This window comes from Muntiacus reevesi, chromosome 3 (assembly GCF_963930625.1).
Source record: "Muntiacus reevesi chromosome 3, mMunRee1.1, whole genome shotgun sequence".
Lineage (NCBI taxonomy): Eukaryota > Metazoa > Chordata > Mammalia > Artiodactyla > Cervidae > Muntiacus > Muntiacus reevesi.
The window spans coordinates 243213886-243234038 of NC_089251.1; the positions used below are offsets into that span (position 1 = coordinate 243213886).

The 20153-nt window shown below is 42.6% G+C and overlaps 1 protein-coding gene across 2 annotated transcripts in view; it reads right to left on the bottom strand.

Moving 5' to 3' along the window:
• Positions 1 to 1168: 1168 nt before the first annotated feature.
• The window catches only part of LRP2 (LDL receptor related protein 2), a 187097-nt gene continuing 168112 nt past the window's right edge, over positions 1169 to 20153 (bottom strand). The window contains exons 67-79 of one of the 2 annotated variants that reach the window (XM_065931700.1): positions 18694 to 18859; positions 16988 to 17116; positions 15516 to 15736; positions 14553 to 14729; positions 12984 to 13103; positions 11404 to 11494; positions 10449 to 10516; positions 10143 to 10260; positions 9535 to 9661; positions 8166 to 8273; positions 6418 to 6522; positions 1823 to 1894; positions 1169 to 1647 (exon numbers count right to left, since the gene is read on the bottom strand). In XM_065931700.1, the coding sequence (XP_065787772.1) occupies positions 1486 to 1647; positions 1823 to 1894; positions 6418 to 6522; positions 8166 to 8273; positions 9535 to 9661; positions 10143 to 10260; positions 10449 to 10516; positions 11404 to 11494; positions 12984 to 13103; positions 14553 to 14729; positions 15516 to 15736; positions 16988 to 17116; positions 18694 to 18859 (1664 nt within the window). In that variant the 3' untranslated portion in view covers positions 1169 to 1485. The remainder of the gene's footprint in view (positions 1648 to 1822; positions 1895 to 6417; positions 6523 to 8165; positions 8274 to 9534; positions 9662 to 10142; positions 10261 to 10448; positions 10517 to 11403; positions 11495 to 12983; positions 13104 to 14552; positions 14730 to 15515; positions 15737 to 16987; positions 17117 to 18693; positions 18860 to 20153) is intronic. The other variant, XM_065931701.1, reaches the window with a different exon arrangement.

Sequence of the window (20153 nt, forward strand, 5' to 3'; positions counted from 1 at the left end):
AGGGCTACATGACCTGTGGATTCCTCTTCCTCCTCCTCCCCTCTTGAACCCGGGGCATCCCTGGTTCCCTGATGCCTAGCGCTCAAAGTTCCAAGCTCCACGCACAGCAAAATACAACCAATTCATGACCTGGGTTTATAAAGCACACAGAAGAAGTCTGATAAAATACACCTTTATTAGAAAATTTTCAGCAGCATCATTTCCATTTGCTTTTCTAATCAAAGTACATTTCAAAATAATTACAATAAGCACTCAAAATATGAGCAAAAAATATTTTGAGAACTCGGGAATAAAATCATCAGTAGTACGTGTTTCATTCATCCATCTGTCCATTCATACACTCATTCATTCATTGTTGTAAAATGTGCATTATTAGTACAGAGAACTGGGAATGCTACCTAGTGTGGAACCTGTATTCCTGCCACAGTTCCGGCTGTGGAGACTAGAGTCTAGATTCAGGAGGAAGGCTAGACTCTGCAATACATTCTGATATAAACGTATGATTTTGCTAAAGGACCTAAGCAAGGCTCAATAAGAATGGTTTCCCTTTCTATTCATGTTCAACTGAGAAAATAAATAGTCGTTATAAGGAAAATTTTCACACAAACACAAAATCCAGCTGGCTTTGCTTTGCCGGTATTTGCTTTGCACCTTCCTTTATGAAGATAGATTTGCTTTTCATTCATTCAGCTCCAGTTTCTAGAGTAGGTGACCACCTGAGATGCTAGGAAAGGGTGTCGATCACCCTATGGTCCATCAAATGAAAGTTCATGTGACTAGATTACAAACTCTTTGCAGGATACTTAGACTTAAGAACATGAGCTTTTTCTCAGACATTAACATAAAAATGTTGACTTGGTAGCTAGGGAGATAATAGGAAACAGAGCTCTGGTTGGATAATGCCAATATGCAGAAGGGTGGAACTGAATAGTTTTTTCAACCTTCTGTATCATCTGCATCTCCATGGATATGGTATTCGTCAGGTCAAATTGAACACTACATGCTGATGTGTGAAAACGGACCCAAGAGTGGGGCCTGGATTCCCTTCCTTGATAATTCTATAGGGTCTTAGGGTGGTGCCTCTTCTTCTGACATTGCTAAAGGCCTCAAGTCAATTCCTTTCTTCAGTGGATCACTGAGTGTAATGATCACCAACCAATTCAGCAGATACTTTCATTAGCAAATTTAATGATGTGATAATCTTTCCAAAATTTACAAATGTACAATATATTTATAGCATTACCTTCAGAGAGTTTCAGTGCAAAGATATACATATAGTACAAGGTGATAATTAGTTGTAAAAATATGAGATGAGTAAAAAAGACACACAAGGCATTGTTTCCACAAACAGTACCAACTACAGGAGTATGGGGGGAAAATATATTCTTTTAATAAAGTACTGAATGTTAATTTTTTTCATCTGTTTGTAAAAAAAAAAAATGTGCAAAAGTGTGTTTCTAATTATTCCCTAAATAGCCAGCACAGTTATGCCTCAGAGTCTTCTTTAACAAGATTTGCAGTATCTTTAAATGTGTCTTCTGTTGCACTGTAGCCTGGAGTTGAGCCTTTTTTCCAAGAAACCTTAGCAGGAGGAGAAGGTGATGGAGGTGGGGTCACAGCAGCACTGACCTTTGGTTCATTCTCCATCTAAAACCACAAAGAAACAAGAATCTGTCACTTATTTCCAACAGGATGGAAAATGGTTTTGTGTGGAGAAGACAAATTGTGGCCAATCTGCTCAGAATAATCTGAGTACATGCCTGATTTAGCAAGTTAATGCTAAGAAAGAATGCCTGGGCTGAGAAAAATTGTTAACAATTACCTCAGAATAGAATGGATTTTCAAAGTTGGTATTTTGTTTCGGTTTTCTTTTGAAGATATTCCATTTTGTTGGCTAAAGGAAAAAGAGGAAACAGAAAACTTTCGGTAATGGAATTTTTTGTTTCTTCCCCCCAGCCTAGGTTTTAAAATTTCCTCTTACAGAGGGAAAAAGCAATTTGCAACTTGGGACCACATGACCCAGCCCATGCGGGAAATTGTTCAATTCTCCCATGGGTGGGCCCTGAAGGGTCACTGAAACTCTCTGGGCTCTCGTCATTTAATAATCTCAAAACACTTGCTTGATCCGACATGTATAGTTCACAGAATCGGTGCCCGAGAATCTAGAAGTTTTGACAGAGACAGGCAAGAGATTTCTTCAGGGGCTGCCTGAAACTTTAAGGAACAAGCCAGACTGAAACCCTCATCTCGTATTGATCCTTGGTCAACTCTATCATATTCCATATCCTGTCACCATTTCTTCCTGCCATTATGATGATAACAAAAACAACTAACAGGGGCTTCCCTGGCGGTCCAGTGGCTAAGACGCTGCACCTCCAATGCAGAAGCACGGGTTTGATCCCTGATCGAGGAACTCAGATCCCTCATGCCAACTGATTCCAGAACAAACAGTACATAAAACTAACAATTAACAGCCAAAGTATAAACTACAGTAACACAAAACAATACAAAAAATGCAGCCACTTGGAAAGTGAAACCCTCTCTCCTAAATCTTGGATCAATGAGAAATCAAATACATAACTACAGAATGTTTGGAAGGAAAAAAATTTTTTTAGAACAACTAACGTGAACTGTGAACTTCCAGATGTTCAAGCTGGTTTTAGAAAAGGCAGAGGAACCAGAGATCAAATTGCCAACATCCGCTGGATCACAGAAAAAGCAAGAGAATTCCAGAAAAACATCTATTTCTGCTTTAACTATTTCCATCTATATCCAAAACCTTTGACTGTGTGGATCTCAATAAACTGTGGAAAATTCTGAAAGAGATGGGAATATCAGACCACCTGACCTGTCTCTTGAGAAACCTGTATGCAGGTCAGGAAGCAATAGTTAGAACTGGACATGGAAAACAGACTGGTTCCAAATAGGAAAAGGAGTACGCCAAGGCTGTATATTGTCACCCTGCTTATTTAACTTATATGCAGTGTACATCATGAGAAACACTGGTCTGGAAGAAGCACAAGCTGGAATCAAGATTGCCGGGAGAAATATCAATAACCTCAGATATGCAGATGACACCACCCTTATGGCAGAAAGTGAAGAAGAACTAAAGAGCCTCTTGATGAAAGTGAAAGAGGAGAGTGAAAAAGTTGGCTTAAAGCTCAACATTCAGAAAAATAAGATCATGGCATCCGGTCCCATCACTTCATGGCAAATAGATGGGGAAACAGTGGAAACAGTGTCAGACTTTATTTTTGGGGGCTCCAAATCACCACAGATGGTAACTGCAGCCATGAAATTAAAAGATATTTACTCCTTGGAAGGAAAGTTATGATCAACCTAGACAGCATATTACAAAGCAGAGACGTTACTTTGCCAACAAAGGTCCATCTAGTCAAGGCTATGGCTTTTCCAGTGGTCATGTATGAATGTGAGAGTTGGACAATAAAGAAAGCTGAGCACCAAAGAATTGATGCTTTTGAACTGTGGTGTTGGAGAAGACTCTTGAGAGTCCCTTGGACTGCAAGGAGATCCAACCAGTCCATCCTAAAAGAGATCAGTCCTGGGTGTTCATTGGAAGGACTGATGTTGAAGCTGAAACTCTAATACTTTGGTCAACTGATGCAAAGAGCTGACTCATTTGAAAAGACCCTGATGCTGAGAAAGATTGATGGCAGGAGGAAAAGGGGATGACAGAGGATGAGACGGTTGGATGGCATCACTGACTCAATGGACATGAATTTGGGTAAACTTGAGGAGTTAGTGATTGACAGGAGGGCCTGGCATGTTGTGGTTCATGGGGTCACAAAGAGCCGGACACGACTGAGTCACTGAACTGAACTGAACATTGATTGAGTGCTTACTATGTGTCAGGAACTATTCTAAGAGCCTTGCACATATCTGATTTAATCTTCCCAATGACTCTGCAAGGCAAAGGCTCTGATTATATCTATTTTGCAGATGAGGAAAGGGAGTCTCAGCAAAATCACTGAACTAAATTGTAGGTAGGGGAGCAGGCAATACCTCTAGGATTCAGAGGCCTCAAAACTAAGGAACCAAAGAGAAATCACCCTGGACTATGATGAACAGCCCCTGTCTTACAGAAAAGCTGCCCATGGTAGAATGCTGGCCACAGCTCTGGCTGTCAGCTGGAAGGAGACAAGAGAACAGGAGACTGGAAAATAGACCATGCCCTCCTGCAGGTAGCTAAGGTAGCACATGTGTTTTATGAAGTGTCTCCTGCTCTCTGAAAGTAGAGGGCCAACATGTGCAGGACTAGAGAGCATGTGAATACAGAAGTGGAAGAAGGCATTCACTCACATTTAATTGAGCACCTACTCAGCACACAGCCACCACCAAGGGGAAGATGGAGACACTCAGGTCAAAGCCTGGCCTCTAGTAACCTACCCTTAATGGGGAAGGCCCAAACTCATTGCTTCAGTGTGGAATGGCCCCAAGGACTTGAGTGATTACTAACAAAAGAAGCAGCGGTGATTTTCATTGTTATCTTCTTGGGAAGTCCAATGCATGTCAACACAGCTTTTGAAAATGACAGAACTAAACCAAGGAGTTCATGTTTTTCGAGTCCTTTGAGCAGATTTATTGATGAAAGAGAAAAAGGTAAGCCTCTCTGGCACATTAATGTCAACCTAAGGTCATCCTAACCAAGGGGTTCTATAGCCACTCTGGCTGTTATCTCAGTTCCCAGGAGGCAAAGATCATAGAAAAATCCCTGGACATACCATGGAGGACAGACATTAGAGGGCCTCAGACTCAACTGATTAAAAAAAGAAAAAAGTAAGCAGAGCCAGTATATTGCAAAGATGGAGATGAGAAAGAAAAGGACTGCAATTGGTAAAAGTCTGCTCTACTTTAGAGAATCTCTTAGTGTTTCTGATTATTGTTGTGCAGGGTGGAGGTTGCCTAATCCCCTTCATGTTCCCCTTCCTGCTCAGCTAGGAGACAGCTCTGTCCAAAGAAGGGGATCACTGGACTTGAGAATATAATGTAGATCTGGCACTGCCACGGTGCTGTCAGACTTGGGGAACCAACATGTGACATTTAGGTATTCTGGTGTCTGTGGAAAAATTAGTCTGCAAAATAAAGTTTTCAATGTAGCTTAAAGAAAAATATGCAATTGTTTGAAAATATGAAATATCAAAAATATGAAAGTGGAAATTCCTAAGACTACATTTGTGTGTGTGTGTATAAGAAGGAATTAGTAAATGAAAGATAAAAAGGTGGACAAAGGCACCTTTGTTATAAGCTCTCCTCATTAGCATCAATTTAGTTCAACTTTATTTTGACCTGAACGAGCAGAACAGGAACCAATGTGAAGTGCTGAGAATCCAGCATGACTTTGCAGACACTAATTTTGTTTATAGATTATGCAATTTGAGAACAGGGATTATTCTATAAAATGGTAAGATTTCTAACTACCCTTGGGTTTTTGTTCCTTTATATAACTTCACAAAAGTCATAGAACCTTTCATGTTCCAGATCCTACTGTTTTCAACTGGAGTGTATGTTTAGGGGCTGAGGGTAGGGGAGGGATCACAATGCATTGGAGAAAACTACGGGCACTTGGTGGACAGGGGCCAGGAACACAAAAATGTCCAGCAATGTGCAGCATAGCTTTGTGCCACAAAGGACTGCCCAACCCAAGATGCCAACAGTGCCCAGAGGTAAAATAGTTGCCCAGAATCAATCAGCTAAATCTGAAATAGCTTCTTCCTACGTGTCTATTAAAACTAATGATATATTATCCATTCATGTAAAGCTCTGTATCAAATTTATTGAATTTCTCTCTGTAGACCACATAGTTTACAAATTTCAAAGGGTCTGCAGACAAGATAGAGAAGCTTCATCTAGTGTTCTTTTTTCTTTTACTCTTCGGTATTAAACACTGTGCCTGGCACATTGAGGACAATGATGCTAGATGGAAAGATCAAGCGAGTGTAGATTAGTGCCGTCAAGTGGTGAGCATCAGTAACAGTAGAGTAAAAGCAACATGCATTATTAAGGGAACCAAGACATACACGGCAGAAAAACTGCATTGCACGGGAAAGGAAAAGATTCTCTATATGTAGCATTGACACGGTGAGGTCTTTACTCATTTTAAGTTGTTATCTCAAATTAAATGCCTCTGATTTGAAGAGGCTGGGTTCAGAAGAATGCCACCCTTCTTTCCTGCTTTGTCTCCTGTGTCACAAGGATCATCATACCCAACTCAATGTTAGAATGTAGCTTTACTCAGTAGAATTTTTTCAATTTATTATTTTTAAAATCATCTTTACTAATTGCCTACACATCTTGGGATCTGTGAGCCTATCACGGTTTCTCTAGTTTGCCTAGGATTAATAAACCCAGCAATTCCAAAGTCCTTCCCAAATCCCATATCATGCCAGTCACTGTTACCTGAGTTTCATCACTTGAGGAAGTTGGTTTTGTGTCTGTAACTAGTTCAGCAGGGTTTATAGGACTGCCGTAGTTTTTGTTATACACTGTTCCAGATTCGGTTACCTGTATGCATATGGAAGGCCATTATTCAGTTTTCAAAGAATTTTTGCTTTATCAACTCTTTGATTCTGCTTACCACCTTGCTCCCCCACAAATATGACCAGGCACCATTTTTATTACATGAAAACAGCCCTGTGGTCCAGCAATAAACATCACTCTCATCTCCCCCAAATCAGGAGCACCAACTACTAAGTTGTCTATCTCACGCCTTATTCTTGGGAGACAAATCCACTCAGTACCGATCACACTCTCATTGAGTGAGAGCAACTTCTATGGTTTTCTCTATGGCCCCTTACTCCCACTGCTGACCGTATTTCTGGTATGAATTACTCCCAAACTCACTGGTGAACCGAGTGTTTTACCTTTGGCTATTTAGAATAAAATTTTTAAGACAAGAAGCATAATGACATTAATACTCCTCTAGATATTTTCTGTAACATTCATGTGGTTCCAAGGTTCCCTCTTAAAAGCACAAATTACCAGGGATATAGAATTAATAAATTACAGGATAGAAATTCACCACTTTTCCTGTATTTTTACATTCACCAATTCATTTCTTCTCAAACTTGGAAATGCATTTGTAAACGTGTGTGTCTGTGTGTGTGTGTGTGTGTGTGTTAGTCGCTCAGTCATGCCTGACTCTTTGCGACCCCATGAACTGCAGCCTACCAGGCTCCTCTATCCATGGGATTTTCCAGGCAAGGACACTGGAATGGGTTGCCATTGCCTTCTCCAGGAGGGGATCTTCCCGACCCAGGGATCGAACCTGGGTCTCCTGCACTGCAGGCAGATTCTTTACCATCTGAGCTACAAGGGAAACCCATTTGTAAACATGGCCTCATTTTATTTCAAGGGAAAATACCAAAAATTTATTTTATCATGTGATTAAAATTTTACTATCTGGATGTTGAAGAATCAGGCAAAATGCTTTCGAGATTCAAATATTTCTGTCATACTAAAATGCACTATATCTCCTGATTCAAAGGCAGTTTAGCTCTAGTGGTTCTGACAAGAAGACGGGCTAACTGACAGTTAACAGGTACTAGCAGTGGCATTGGGACTACCGATCTGGACCTAATGAAGAAATGTCCCTCCGTCCATCTGTCTAATCTATCGCTCTGTTCCTCTTAAAGATAAGTGAGTAATGGGACTGTACCAAAGGAAGTTTTGGTATCCGTCTACCAAACGCAGAGACCTCTGCACTTTCCAGAAAAGTATGAGAAAGGCGAGCAGGGAAGTCACCTCAAATTACACCCTCATGATACCAGTAAGGACCAGTGTGTGCCCAGTCCCCCAGGCCTCTGCATAATGGCCTGAGGACTGTCCGCTCACTCAGCCCACAGATATTCACAAAGCACCTGTGTGTGCCAGGCACCACGCCCGCCATGCCTCTGAATGCCCTGCCACTCAGGATGAAACTGCTCTTGGCTGGCACCCCCAGAACGGCGGCCAAAACCCAAGATTCTGACTGTTTTCAGGTCTTCTGTCCTTGGGCCCGTCCTGTGACTGCAGAGCGTGAAGCTGAGGAAGGGACCACCGTGCTTCCTTCCATGGAGGGAAGGCTGGGAGGATGCTAAAGGCACATTATTCCAAAGAACAAGACTCAGCAGCAGCAGCAACTGCCAGAAAGGACTGTGGTTTCTCACCGGGGCTGTTGTTGGCTGAGCCGCTGTGATAGCAGTGTCCTTGGAGGTGTATGTCGGGTTCTCAAATATTATGGGCGGCTTCCCGAAGTCTGTGGCAAAATGTTCATTCTGATGAAGGACAAAAAGGATTATACCATGCAAGCCTGGTTCACACACAGCAGAAGATGCACTCCTTACAACAGGAGGTATGTTAGGTGCTTTGCCGAACTGACCCAAAAGAGAACTTCCCAGAAAAAGAAAAGCCAGCAGAGACACAAGACCTCCATAAGGCAAACACTGTGTAAAGCAACATAAATGCTCTAACTCATCAGCTCGGGGAAACAAAAACACTCTTCCCATTTCTGAGTACTCTATGGTTCCTTAAGGCAAAGCCACTTGGGGGTTGGCTTTGGACATAGAAGGGTGGGAGGTGGAAGAGAAGCAAAGAGAAGAGGCAGAAGGGGAAAGAAGAATGGATAACACTGCACTTTTAGGCAGGGACAAAAGAGGAAAGATTTGGGGAGGAGGGAGAAGGCTGAGAATGGCTTCCCATCACCGAATATAAACATTGCAGTGGATCCTAGTCCACTCATAAAGTATTTGGTCCTCACAGGAGGGATCACTCTACAGATGGGGATGGAAAGTCAAGCTCCATGCTACTATCACATATTTAGAAGCTGGCAGAGTTGTGATTTGAACCAACCACTGACTCAAAAACCATGTTTATCCCAACACTACATCAGTGGGAAAATAGATGAGACTAGGCAACATGTATCTCCCTGCCTCTTCCTTTCACATGTAAAAAGTCATCAACTAAGGACAGAATATCATGGTCCCTCTCCCCTGTTTCCCCAAAACATAGATTGTTTTAAGATTTCAATTAAACTTAAAAACTGTGCAGGATTCCTGATCAACAGTGTAACTTACTTCTGGCTCAGGGGTTCATTTCAATTTCATTACTAATGTTTTTAGACACATTTCTGCAACAAGCTCAAAGTTAGGACTTTGTAGAGTGAAGACTTTCTTCTGAGGGGCATACTGTATTTCTTTTTTTTTTTTTCCACTAGGTGAATTTTATTCCCAAGTGTTTCTTGGGACTTCCCAGGTGGTCCGGCAGTTAAGAATCCACTTTGTGATGCAAGGAATAGGCTCAATCCCTGATTGGGGGACTAAGATCCCACATGCTGCAGCGCAACTAAGCCCGGGTACCTCAACTACTGAGCCCATGGGCCTCAACTAGAGAGTCCATGTGCCACAATGAAGATCCTGCACGCCGCAGCTAAGACTCGATGCACCCAAATAAATAAATAAATATATTTTCCTTAAGTATTTCTTTGATAAAGCAGTAAAAATGATAACCTTCAAATAGTCATTTTGTAACCACACTCACCATCGCCAGCGATCTGTCAATAGCAGACTCGGGCCCAAAACCAGTTACTCCAATATCCATGTTCACATCATCCCCTGATCTGAAGGTCACCCCATTTCCATTTTCAGAGGATTTCAGATGGCTTAGGCTGAAAAGAAATAATCAAACGTGTCTTGTTATTTTTTTTTTAATCTTTTGCCAATAATTGCCTAGCTAGTTTCCTAGCTAACTGCTTACTTCATTGAAAGCCTTGAATCCCACTTTTGAATTTACATATCATGTACAGGAGTAAATTCCCTTGGTCACCCAGAAGTGCTCAAGCACATTCCTGAATGCTTAAGGACCAGGAGAGGCCAGCCGGGCACTAGGGGGAAGAAAGCCTGGCCCCTCACACAGCTGACGATGTTCTCCAGTGTAACCTGGTAGAACAACCATTTACACTCTAAAAGGTGATTTGTACTCGGGCTTCAGAGAAGCAATCGAAGAAGTGACTGCTTTCAGTTCAGCATCTTCTGTTTCTGGTGAACACTCTAGGATGATTTTTAATTTAAAAAAGAAGAACTAAGTTATTCATGTGGTTACAGATCATACAGATTTCTAAACTCAATATTCCACATAATGAAACTGACCTTGACAGCTTGGGCAGAGAAGGCAAAATGGAGCCAGTTTTCCGATAGTGGAAAAATCCGAAAGCGGCTAAAGCAGCAATTACGATGATCAAGATGACTGTCAACAGCACGGATGCCGCTGCCGAAGAGGGAAGAAGAAGCAAATGTATGAACATGAGAAGAAGGAAAAGAGCGAGCTGGCTGAGCAGCAGGGCCTGGGGGCGAGAACCTTTACTTCTTCCAAAACTGAGTTAAACAGATTATAGACAGCACCCAACTGAGGGAGCATGATGCAGTCCCAGATCCCTCATTATCCTTAAAACTTACTTGTTCCTGGAGGAACGCCTTGTGAAAGCCCCATTTCACAATATTCTCCCATGTAGCCACTAGAACACCTGAAAGGAAAGGAAGAACCATTCATGAGCTGTTGCTTCCTTGGGTTTAACTGTAATCTGACTATGGAAATTCACTTTCACAAGGAACAGCTATGCCATCTACGGAGTCAGCCTCATCAAATCGACCTACTGGTGTCTTCTCTAATCTATGGAATTCTTCCTTGGAGAGTAAACCCAGAAACCTTCATCGTGTTTTTCCCTTGGACATGCTTTCATTAAATATCTTTGTGCACCATGTGAAGAGCTTTCTTGATAATTTCGTTTTCCAAATCTTTAGCCCAGTCTCTTCCTCTGGAGAGCTTGGCACTGAAGCAGTTCTGCTAATGGCTGCTCTCTCACAGTTAAAATCAGCAATCCCAGGTAAGGAGGAAAATTGGGCTGTCATTTCTTGCTCCCCAAAATGGGGCACACAATTCTGTGGCATCCCCCCAGGAGTGGGGCTTTCCTGGTAGCTCAGCTGGTAAAGAACCCGCCTGCAATGCAGGAGACCCTGGTTCGATTCCTGGGTCCGGAAGATCCTCTGGAGAAGAGACAGGCTACCCACTCCAGTATTCTGGCCTGGAGAATTCCATGGACTCTGTAATCCACGGGGTCGCAAAGAGTCGGACACAACTGAGATACTGTCACTTTCACTTTCTTTCCCCCCAGGAGTTAGAAATGCAGGATCCCTGTGAATGAGATGGGCAATTTTCCCCAAAACCCCAGGTGATTCTAAGGCACATGATACTTTGAGAAGCACTGCCTTAGTTCTCTGTGGACTCCCCCACTGGAGGGCAAGCTGATAATGATATGAAAACTGACAAGGCTCTTGTGCTTGTTTTTAAGGGTCTCAAATTCCCCCCAGAAGGGGTAAGACCTACAGTTCAGACCTCAACATTCAGACTTACTTGCATTTGGGGAGGTTATTCTCATCAAAATAGCAGTTTCCTCCATTCATACACCTGCATGGAGAAGGCATGCTGATAGCATTTACGATGGCTGCGGAAAGGGAAAGTCACATGTGTGAGTCAGCCACACTCAGCAGAGCCCCCAACCTGCAAACTCATCTCAGCTCGAGCTGGAGTAGGGAGTGGATGGAGTGGGGCAGCTGATTATCCTCTCTATCAAAACGATAACTTGCCCTTAAGTCAGATGAATTCCTTTATCAATAAGGTCTTGGGTACTAACATATATTTGATGGGGGGAAAAAAGGCAGTTTATAGCAGCCCCCCCCCCCCGTCAAATAGTGGACATACTAGACTCCTGAAAACACACACTAATAGTTAAAAAGAACATCGTGGTAAATCTCTTAGGACATTCACATTTTCATCTGAAGTTTTCAGAATGCTTCTTTTCGAACCCAGTTAAACCAAGAGCTCAATTTAGGCACATCCTGAAACATCCACTAAAGACTCTGAAGCATCAGCAATCCATTGATCAATAAACAGACACAAAGATACAGATCAATAGATGCTTGATAGACAGCTGATTGGAGATCTCGTTTTTTAAGACCTTCAAAATTACCCTTGCTAAAGGTCATAATCTTGCAAATACTTCCCCAGTAGCACTGGGACAGAGTGGGGATAGAGAGAGCGGAAGCGGCGGTTACTTGCTGAGTTCTTGCTCTAAACCTGCAACTTTTCAGCCTGATTGGGAAGAGTCAACAGGTGGTGCCTTGTTTCACTGCTTGCTCCCCCTAGTGGCAGAACATGGTTATGCCTCTTCATTTCCCCAGAATGTGACACAACATGGGCGGCTGGCTAGTGAACAGGATGATGTTCCTATCATCCTTCTCAAGCACTGGATACTAGTTAGGGACACTAACTAGTCACTAACTATGGCTTTTTAACTCCTTAATAAAGTCACTGAGTCTTGCCAAGCATTTGGGATGAGAATTAAACCACTGCTCATTTATTTCAGCTTCCATCTGTCAACAGCATAAAGTACATTTTAAAACGTGGCCCTTTTTCAGTTGCCAAAACTTTGAAATAAGCAAATGGGAAAAAGAGTGAACTCTATGTCTCCCCTCCGTATGGGATAAGCAGCACCCCACAACCTCTGGAGCCTGGTTTTCCACTTTGAGGAACTCCCAGTAAGGCTGAATAGGTTCTGGGGTGACTGGGATCCAATATGGGGCAGATTGGAGGATGAGACCTTATAGAAAATTCACTCTTCAAAATGTCTTTATAAGACAACACAACAGTCGATTTAGGGGCACTGGATGTAAATCTCTACAGATTATGGCAAACAATTCTCAGAAGTCACAGGGACACAAGTCCCATTTAGCCCCTTCAGTCCCACCCAGCTCTGTTCACAGTTTCCAGATCTCCCATCCTTCCTTCCAGCCACCCCCACTCTCTTCTGCAAGAGACCAGTACCCAGGGATTCTTCAGGTTCCTGAAAAAGGTGAAGCCTAGGTAAGGGAATCTACTAAAGATGGCAAAGGAGCTCCCTCCAGCCCCCACGGCTGCCCAGGCAGCATCCCTACCTGCATCACACTCTGTGACGCTCCCTTCTAGAAATCTGGAGCCTTGGGGACAGGCGCAGGTGTATCCCTTAGGTCTCAGAAGGCACAAGTGGCTGCAGACATTTTTACAGCGGTTGGGTACTGGAAAGCAGATGAGAACAGCAATTAGTTTCCAAGGAGGGAATGGATGCTCCAACCAGGGGCATGTCCATCCACTGAGTTGTGGCCAGGCGACGTCTGAGCTCAGGCAGCATCCTGATACCTTTAGGCCACGTGACACCTGACACCTGACCCCCTCTACACTACCCTCCCCTGCTCCCTCACCAACACGGCGCTGTCCTTCCCTGTGCCCTCCACCCCACTTCTGCGCCCCTCACATTTTCTAGTGGCATCACTTATATCCCCTATGGCCCTGGCAAGCCAGCACTGAGCAACCTGAGATATTTCAAAAGGTCAGTAAGACTCCACTATTACATCAGTCAATATCCACATCTGGATAGATCCAAAAGTGTGATCCAGTCAAAGCATATAGTGGATGTGATTTTTCACCCCTGCTTTCCAAAGAGAAGCTTTTCTTCTGGGCTTCAGTTTCATTATTTGCAAGGTTAGGGAATTTAGAGCTATGATTATCAGCATCACCTTTATTACAATTATTGAGGCCCTGTCACAGAAATCCAGATTTAAATCGAATTGGGATAGGGCTCACACGCAGCCATAGAATTCAAGGTGGAACTGGGTTTACTGACAACTGGACCAGAATAGAAAATTGCTGAGCTTTGGGTTGAATGGAATAAAGTTTAAAAATCATCTCTGGGTTTAAAGCTTATCTACTGCTTCAGTGACTTGGACAGATTTCTAGTTCCTTTCCTCACTTCAAAAATGTCCTTCCCCTTTCATGTTACTCCACACAACGATGAAGGATGAGTTAGAACACTTCCCCCTGGCTCTGCCTACAATGCAGGAGATGGGTTCGATCCCTGGGTCGGGAAGATCCCTTTGAGAAGGAAATGGCAACCCACTCCAGTATTCTTGCCCTGGGAAATCCCATGGCCAGAGGAGCCTGATGGGGTACAATTCATGGGGTCACAAAGAGTCAGACACACCTTAGCAACAAAACCACCACCACCACCACCTGAAGAAGCAGGACCCAGAACCAAGAAAATAAGAAGGAAGAATGTAAAAATGCATCCTTCAAGCTTTAAGCTAAGGCGTGCCTAGCTCGGGATGACTTGACTAGCCTGACCTTGCAGTTGTGAAGAGTGGGTAAGACTTCTGATGTCCCTGAAACCTATTATGTGACTTGTCAACCCCACTTGCATTTATCAGGGGTCTAACCCATACTGGATTCTGTGGCCTAAGAGGACATTCCCACACTGCAAGCAACAACAAGGACTGAAGGCTTTTTACTTCATATCTGCTGATGGTGTGCATCATCTCATTTTGTCTCCAATTTTATCTTTCTCTCGTCAAAATGGTTAAAATACACACACACACACACACGTTTCCGGCACAGGGAGGTCAGCTATTATTATCCACAACCATTTTCCAGAAAGACTATAGCCATTCATTTGAAATAAGGTTTGTGACTACCTGAATGATTGTATTTCCGTTGATGGAAGACTCGAACTTGAGTAAGCCAGGGGTTCACTGTCAGCAATTTCTCTTTCTTGTTTCGCCCAAATTTATCTTGGATCCACACTTCTCCCTTATCCTTAGATGTCCAGTATAACTGGCTCTCAAAGATGTCCAGACTATAAGGGTTTACCGCTGTTCACCCACAGGGAAAAAGCAAAAACAAAACAAGGTTATTGAAAAGAAGATACCCAAGCTCCACTTCTAGGTCGGAAGTCAAGCTGCTCAAATCAATCTCTAAGGCAACACCTTAAAATTCCAGCAACATTCATAGACTCTCTGTGCACATGGCCATGAACATCCGCCACGCCAAGAGATCAAGATAACAGAAATTAAATTGGATCAATCCCTACAGGCTGACACCAATTATAGAGGACTCACTCACTTTCAAGTTGCTGACTTTATTTTACTTTTAGAAAACAATTTGTATGGCCGAGAATTTTTTTTCCGTAAACATAAGCTACCACTTATCAGGAAAACTTGATACGTGCTGGATTTTTCAGGTCTGTAGAATTTAGGCAAGAAAACAAAATGCTACTCTCCTAAATGTTTCCAGTGTTGCATAAAAGGCAATTTAGCACATTAAAAACTAATGTATCTAGAAGGAGTTAGACCTGGATATAACCACTGTAATGTAGGATCATCACCTCTATCAGGGCAACCTAACAAGAAATGGTTATTTTAACATCTGATGCCAAGAGCAGTTTTTTTTTTATGATACAAAAATGACTTTTATGATACAAGAAAGAACTCCTAACAGGTTCATTTGCATTTGAATCAGCAGCTGGGAGCTGGGCAGAATGGTATCAAAGAAACTATATAAACCGTCTCCTAAGATTAGGATTCCTTCTTGGGAAAAGTGGGGCGAAGAGACTGGAAGCACATTAATTAATATATGAAATTGAAAGTGAAATTTCTAACCTGAAGTTACCACAATTCTCCTATCGGTTCCATCATATTTGATGGTTTCAACAATGTTGTCCTTGAGGTCACTCCAGTAGATCCGGTCACCATTCACATAATCTATACAGAGGCCTGTTGGCCAACCGAGGTCCTCCTGAACCAAGACTTTCCGACGCTGCCCATCCATCCAAGCGGACTCGATTTTAGGATTTTCGCCCCAGTCAGTCCAGTACATAAACCTGTAACAGAAGGCTTCCTCATGGCAGCATTTCATCAGGTGGAAAAAACCAACTGATTTTCAAAGAGGCCTGGGTCCTAAAGGATGCTGCTTTTGTATCTACACGGGACAGGGAGAGACAGTGAGGAGCTGGCGCATCTGTGAGCTCTCCTTCATGAGAACTGCACATTCCAAATACAACTGGACAGTCCTGTCCTAGGATATATATCCAGACCCTTCAATATATATATAATCACAAAAGCTGTTTCTTGAATGCCCACTGTTTAAGAAGGCACTATCCTGTGTTTGGAATGTATCTGAGAAAAAAAATAAAAGATTCCTTTCCTCATCCTAACTCTTTGAAAATGTATTATTCTGCATCCAATTAATACTGGATTGTAGAAGAACTGAGTAAACCAAGGATTACACCACGTTAAGTACCTAGAAAGGATCAGGCAAGCAAGATAAATGGATGGTGCAGGGCAGCTGTGAATGTAGAGTGATGGGCAAACACCACATTAAGCCAAGCCCTAGCCTAAGAGTTCTAGGCAATGCTGAGTCAAGGAAGGCATATCCATGTAAAGTTACCAGTTATTCTGGTTTTTTAAACCAGAAATACAAATATTTTTTTTTTAATTTTAATGTTGTCAGGACTTTCCCGGTGGTCCAGTGGTTAAGAATCCACCTTCCAAAGCAGCGAACTTGGATTCTATCCCTGGTTGGGGAACTAAGATCCCACATACTTCAGGGGAGCTAAGCCTATGCCCCACAACTATAAAGAAACCCTCACATTGCAACAAAGAGCCCACGTGCTGAAACTAAGACCTGATGCAGCCAATAAATAAATAAATCATCTTTTAAATATGTAATGCTACCAACTACATTTATTTAAAGCTCTGAAGTTCAAGTCCAATAAGTATATGGGCCATATTTAGCCCATCAGCCACCACTTTGCAATCTCTAGTCTAAACCAATCATCAGGTGTTACTCAATCCCTAAATTCTGCTGAGAAATGCGTGGATTTTAGACAAGCTGCGGTGTCGAAAAATGTGGCTAAACCCTTCCCCATACACAGTGTCTGTCTACTGAAGCCTGTTTGGTCCTAAATGATCTTTAGGGCATATTATAGTTCTTGAAAACAGTCATAGCTGTCACTCAAAAAAGTCCAAGGACAACTTCAGTACAATTGGGAATAATTGAAAATTATTGAAAATATTTTTTTTCAGAATCCAGTGGAAAATGTTGAATATTAAGGACTCCTACAAGTACTTACCCTAGTTTGGGATTCACAACTATTGCAGCTGGTTGATCCAGTTCAGTGGAAATCAGCCACTTTCTGTACCTTCCATCAAGTTCAGCCACTTCAATCCGTTGCCTCCTGGCATCTGACCAGTAAATATGCCTGAATTTAGAGAGATGAAGTTAAACAATTGCAAAGTCTAGACTGGACTTTCGGGGTAGAGGTGTGAAGATGAGAGCATTTAGTTTGGAAGTTCTGGGCAGCGAGACAGCTACTCAGACACCAGTGATGAGCGCACAACCTCTGTCTCTCTGGAATGCCCCTGTCTCTTCAGCCAAGGGGACCTCTGAGGGAAGTTACAAGTGACGGGGTGTGGGGTGAAGGGGCTATTCAGTGAAGCAGCTATATCAGCCAGGACTGGTAATGATGGTGACCCTCACACCTGGCGTGATTATGAGACAACTGCTTCTAGGAAGGAGTTGGAAGGCACTGTGGGCCTTTCATTCTGACTGCCTGTGGGTCAGCTTCCTCCTCAGCCAAGAGTCCACCAGAACCATTAGGAATCTGGCATCAGCTTCAAGGATGAGTGGAAATAGCCACTCAAAATAGCAACTCAGCAAAGTCACCCTGCCCTTATTCCTCAGGCTTCAGGTCTCAGTCTCAAGCAGAAAGAGCGGCAGTACTTTCTTAAATTCACTCATTCACTAAGGCTGAGAACGAGGTAAAACTTCAAAGAAGAAGAAAGATCTGCCATTGCCAGGATGGTTTTCAGAAGTGGGTGCTAAAGTCTAGAGGTGCCAGTTCGTGACTCTCTGAGGTCTTGTTTCCTGACAGGAGTTGCTGAAATGCGTCTGCTGTTATCCTGCAGGTACAGTGGGACCTGCCGAACTTCTGCAGAGATGCTCAAGTCTTCCAGGAGTACTAGACACGTGTGTGAAGAGGTGAAAATTAATGCTATAGATGACTCTCTGTTGTCTCAGAGGACAGCAAACATTTTCCACTACTACTTCATTAGAAGGACATAATGATTCTACAAATGATTGAGTTCTGATTGTAATGTAGTCACTTTCCCGTAAATGTTATTCCAACCCAAGGCTCTTCCTTGAAGAAGGTTTCCTCCACATGAGTTTGCCTCTAATGAATCTGTCTGATGATAAACCTACTTAAGGTTCTTATTTAGATACCATTTAAACTGGCTCTGGTTCCTGAAGTTCTAGAAGAGCACCCTTCTTAGCTCAAACCTAAACTTTAAATAGGAAAGTCAAACTTCCAGTCTGTTCAGATAACATAGCCTGCTAGGAACACAACGTGTGGACTGTTCCTCCTCAAAATAATCAGCATCAAGGAAAGTGTTTCCCCTCAACTGCTTTGCTGGTAGAATGCAAGGCTGTCCCATTTCTTCACCGAAAGAATAGTGCTTCCATACTGAAAGTTCATTTTGGAATCCAGAATTCTGTTGCCAAAAATGCTCTCCTAGATAGAATATAAAATCTTGACCTTGGGGCTTTCCCCACATTTTTGAGGCACACAGAATATAGGAAGTGATAAGGTTTAGCCCATTACCCCTTTGGGTAAGCAGAGGTCGATGCTGGGACGGGCGTAAGTCCAGGTATCACTCAGCTGCCCCGAGGCTGAGTGCACCCATAATCTGGGTCAATTCAATTCATGTGCCAAGCTGAGCAGAGGGTAGCTCTGACCAGGAAAGTAGAATAGGCAGAAGAAAATGAAGCTACACTTACCTTCCAACCCAGTCTACTGCTAATCCATCAGGCTGCACTATATATTTCAGGTCCAGGTTAATTTCCATCACAGGATTATTGCTTCCAGATTCAAAGTTGGGAATGTAGGCACGTTTGATAGCACCGAAATTAGAGCCCTCCCCTAGCACAGTGTAATATACAACACCTGCGGAGGTGAGACACATGGATCAGGTGCGTGTAACCAGCATCAGGGAAGGGAAGACCTGGAGTCTAATCAGGTGAAGTACTGTTCATTCACTGATGCCCCTGCTTCCCCAGTGTTCCTGTAATACTAAGAGTTCAATGAAACCACTAAGATCAAACCTCAAATCTATCATACTTGAGATACTAGCTGTAAAAGCTTCAACTGATAACCTACTGATAATTAGTCATCACTATTTAACGGTAATTCATTAAAATACATTTCAGCCAAGAGCCTGTTTACCCTCGTTAAGATCATGTTCTAGTTTCAAAAAAAGAATATATAGATTAACTAGGATCAAGCTGTTAAGAGTTTAAGTCTATACTGGCAATAATGAAGCTGTGTAGAAGAGGTTTTATTTTATGTATAAAAAAAGATATTGAATAGCAGGCACTTTAAACAGCATAGGAAGGGACTTTCCTATGGTCCAGTGATTAAGACTTAGCCTTCCACTGCAGGGAATGGGGGTTCGGTCCCTGGTCAGGGAACTAAGATCCCACATGACGCATACTGTGGCCAAAAAAAATAACATTTTCTTTTTAAAAGCATAGGAAGACTGTGCCTTTCAGGGGACACACCTCTCTAGGTAGGAACCATTCTTGAAAAGTTTACTGCATTGTATGATGAAATGTGAAAACACAATAATAATAAATCTTACATAGTTAGCTTGCAAAGCATGTTCATATCTATCATCTCATTTGACTTTCTTTTTTTTTTTTTTTTTAATATTATTTTATTAGTTGGAGGCCAATCACTTTACAACATTTCAGTGGGTTTTGTCATACATTGACATGAATCAGCCATATAGTTACACGTATTCCCCATCCCGATCCCCCCTCCCACCTCCCTCCCCACCCGACTCCTCAGGGTCCTCCCAGTGCACCAGGCCCGAGCACCTGACTCATGCATCCCACCTGGGCTAGTGATCTGATTCACCATAGATAATATACATGCTGTTCTTTCAAAACATCCCACCCTCACGTTCTCCCCCAGAGTTCAAAAGTCTGTTCTGTACTTCTGTGTCTCTTTTTCTGTTTTGCATATACGGTTATCACCACCATCTATCTAAATTCCGTATATATGTGTTAGTATACTGTAATGTTCTTTATCTTTCTGGCTTACTTCACTCTGTATAATGGGCTCCAGTTTCATCCATCTCATTAGAACTGATTCAAATGAATTCTTTTTAACGGCTGAGTAATATTCCATGGTGTATATGTACCACAGCTTCCTTATCCATTCATCTGCTGATGGGCAT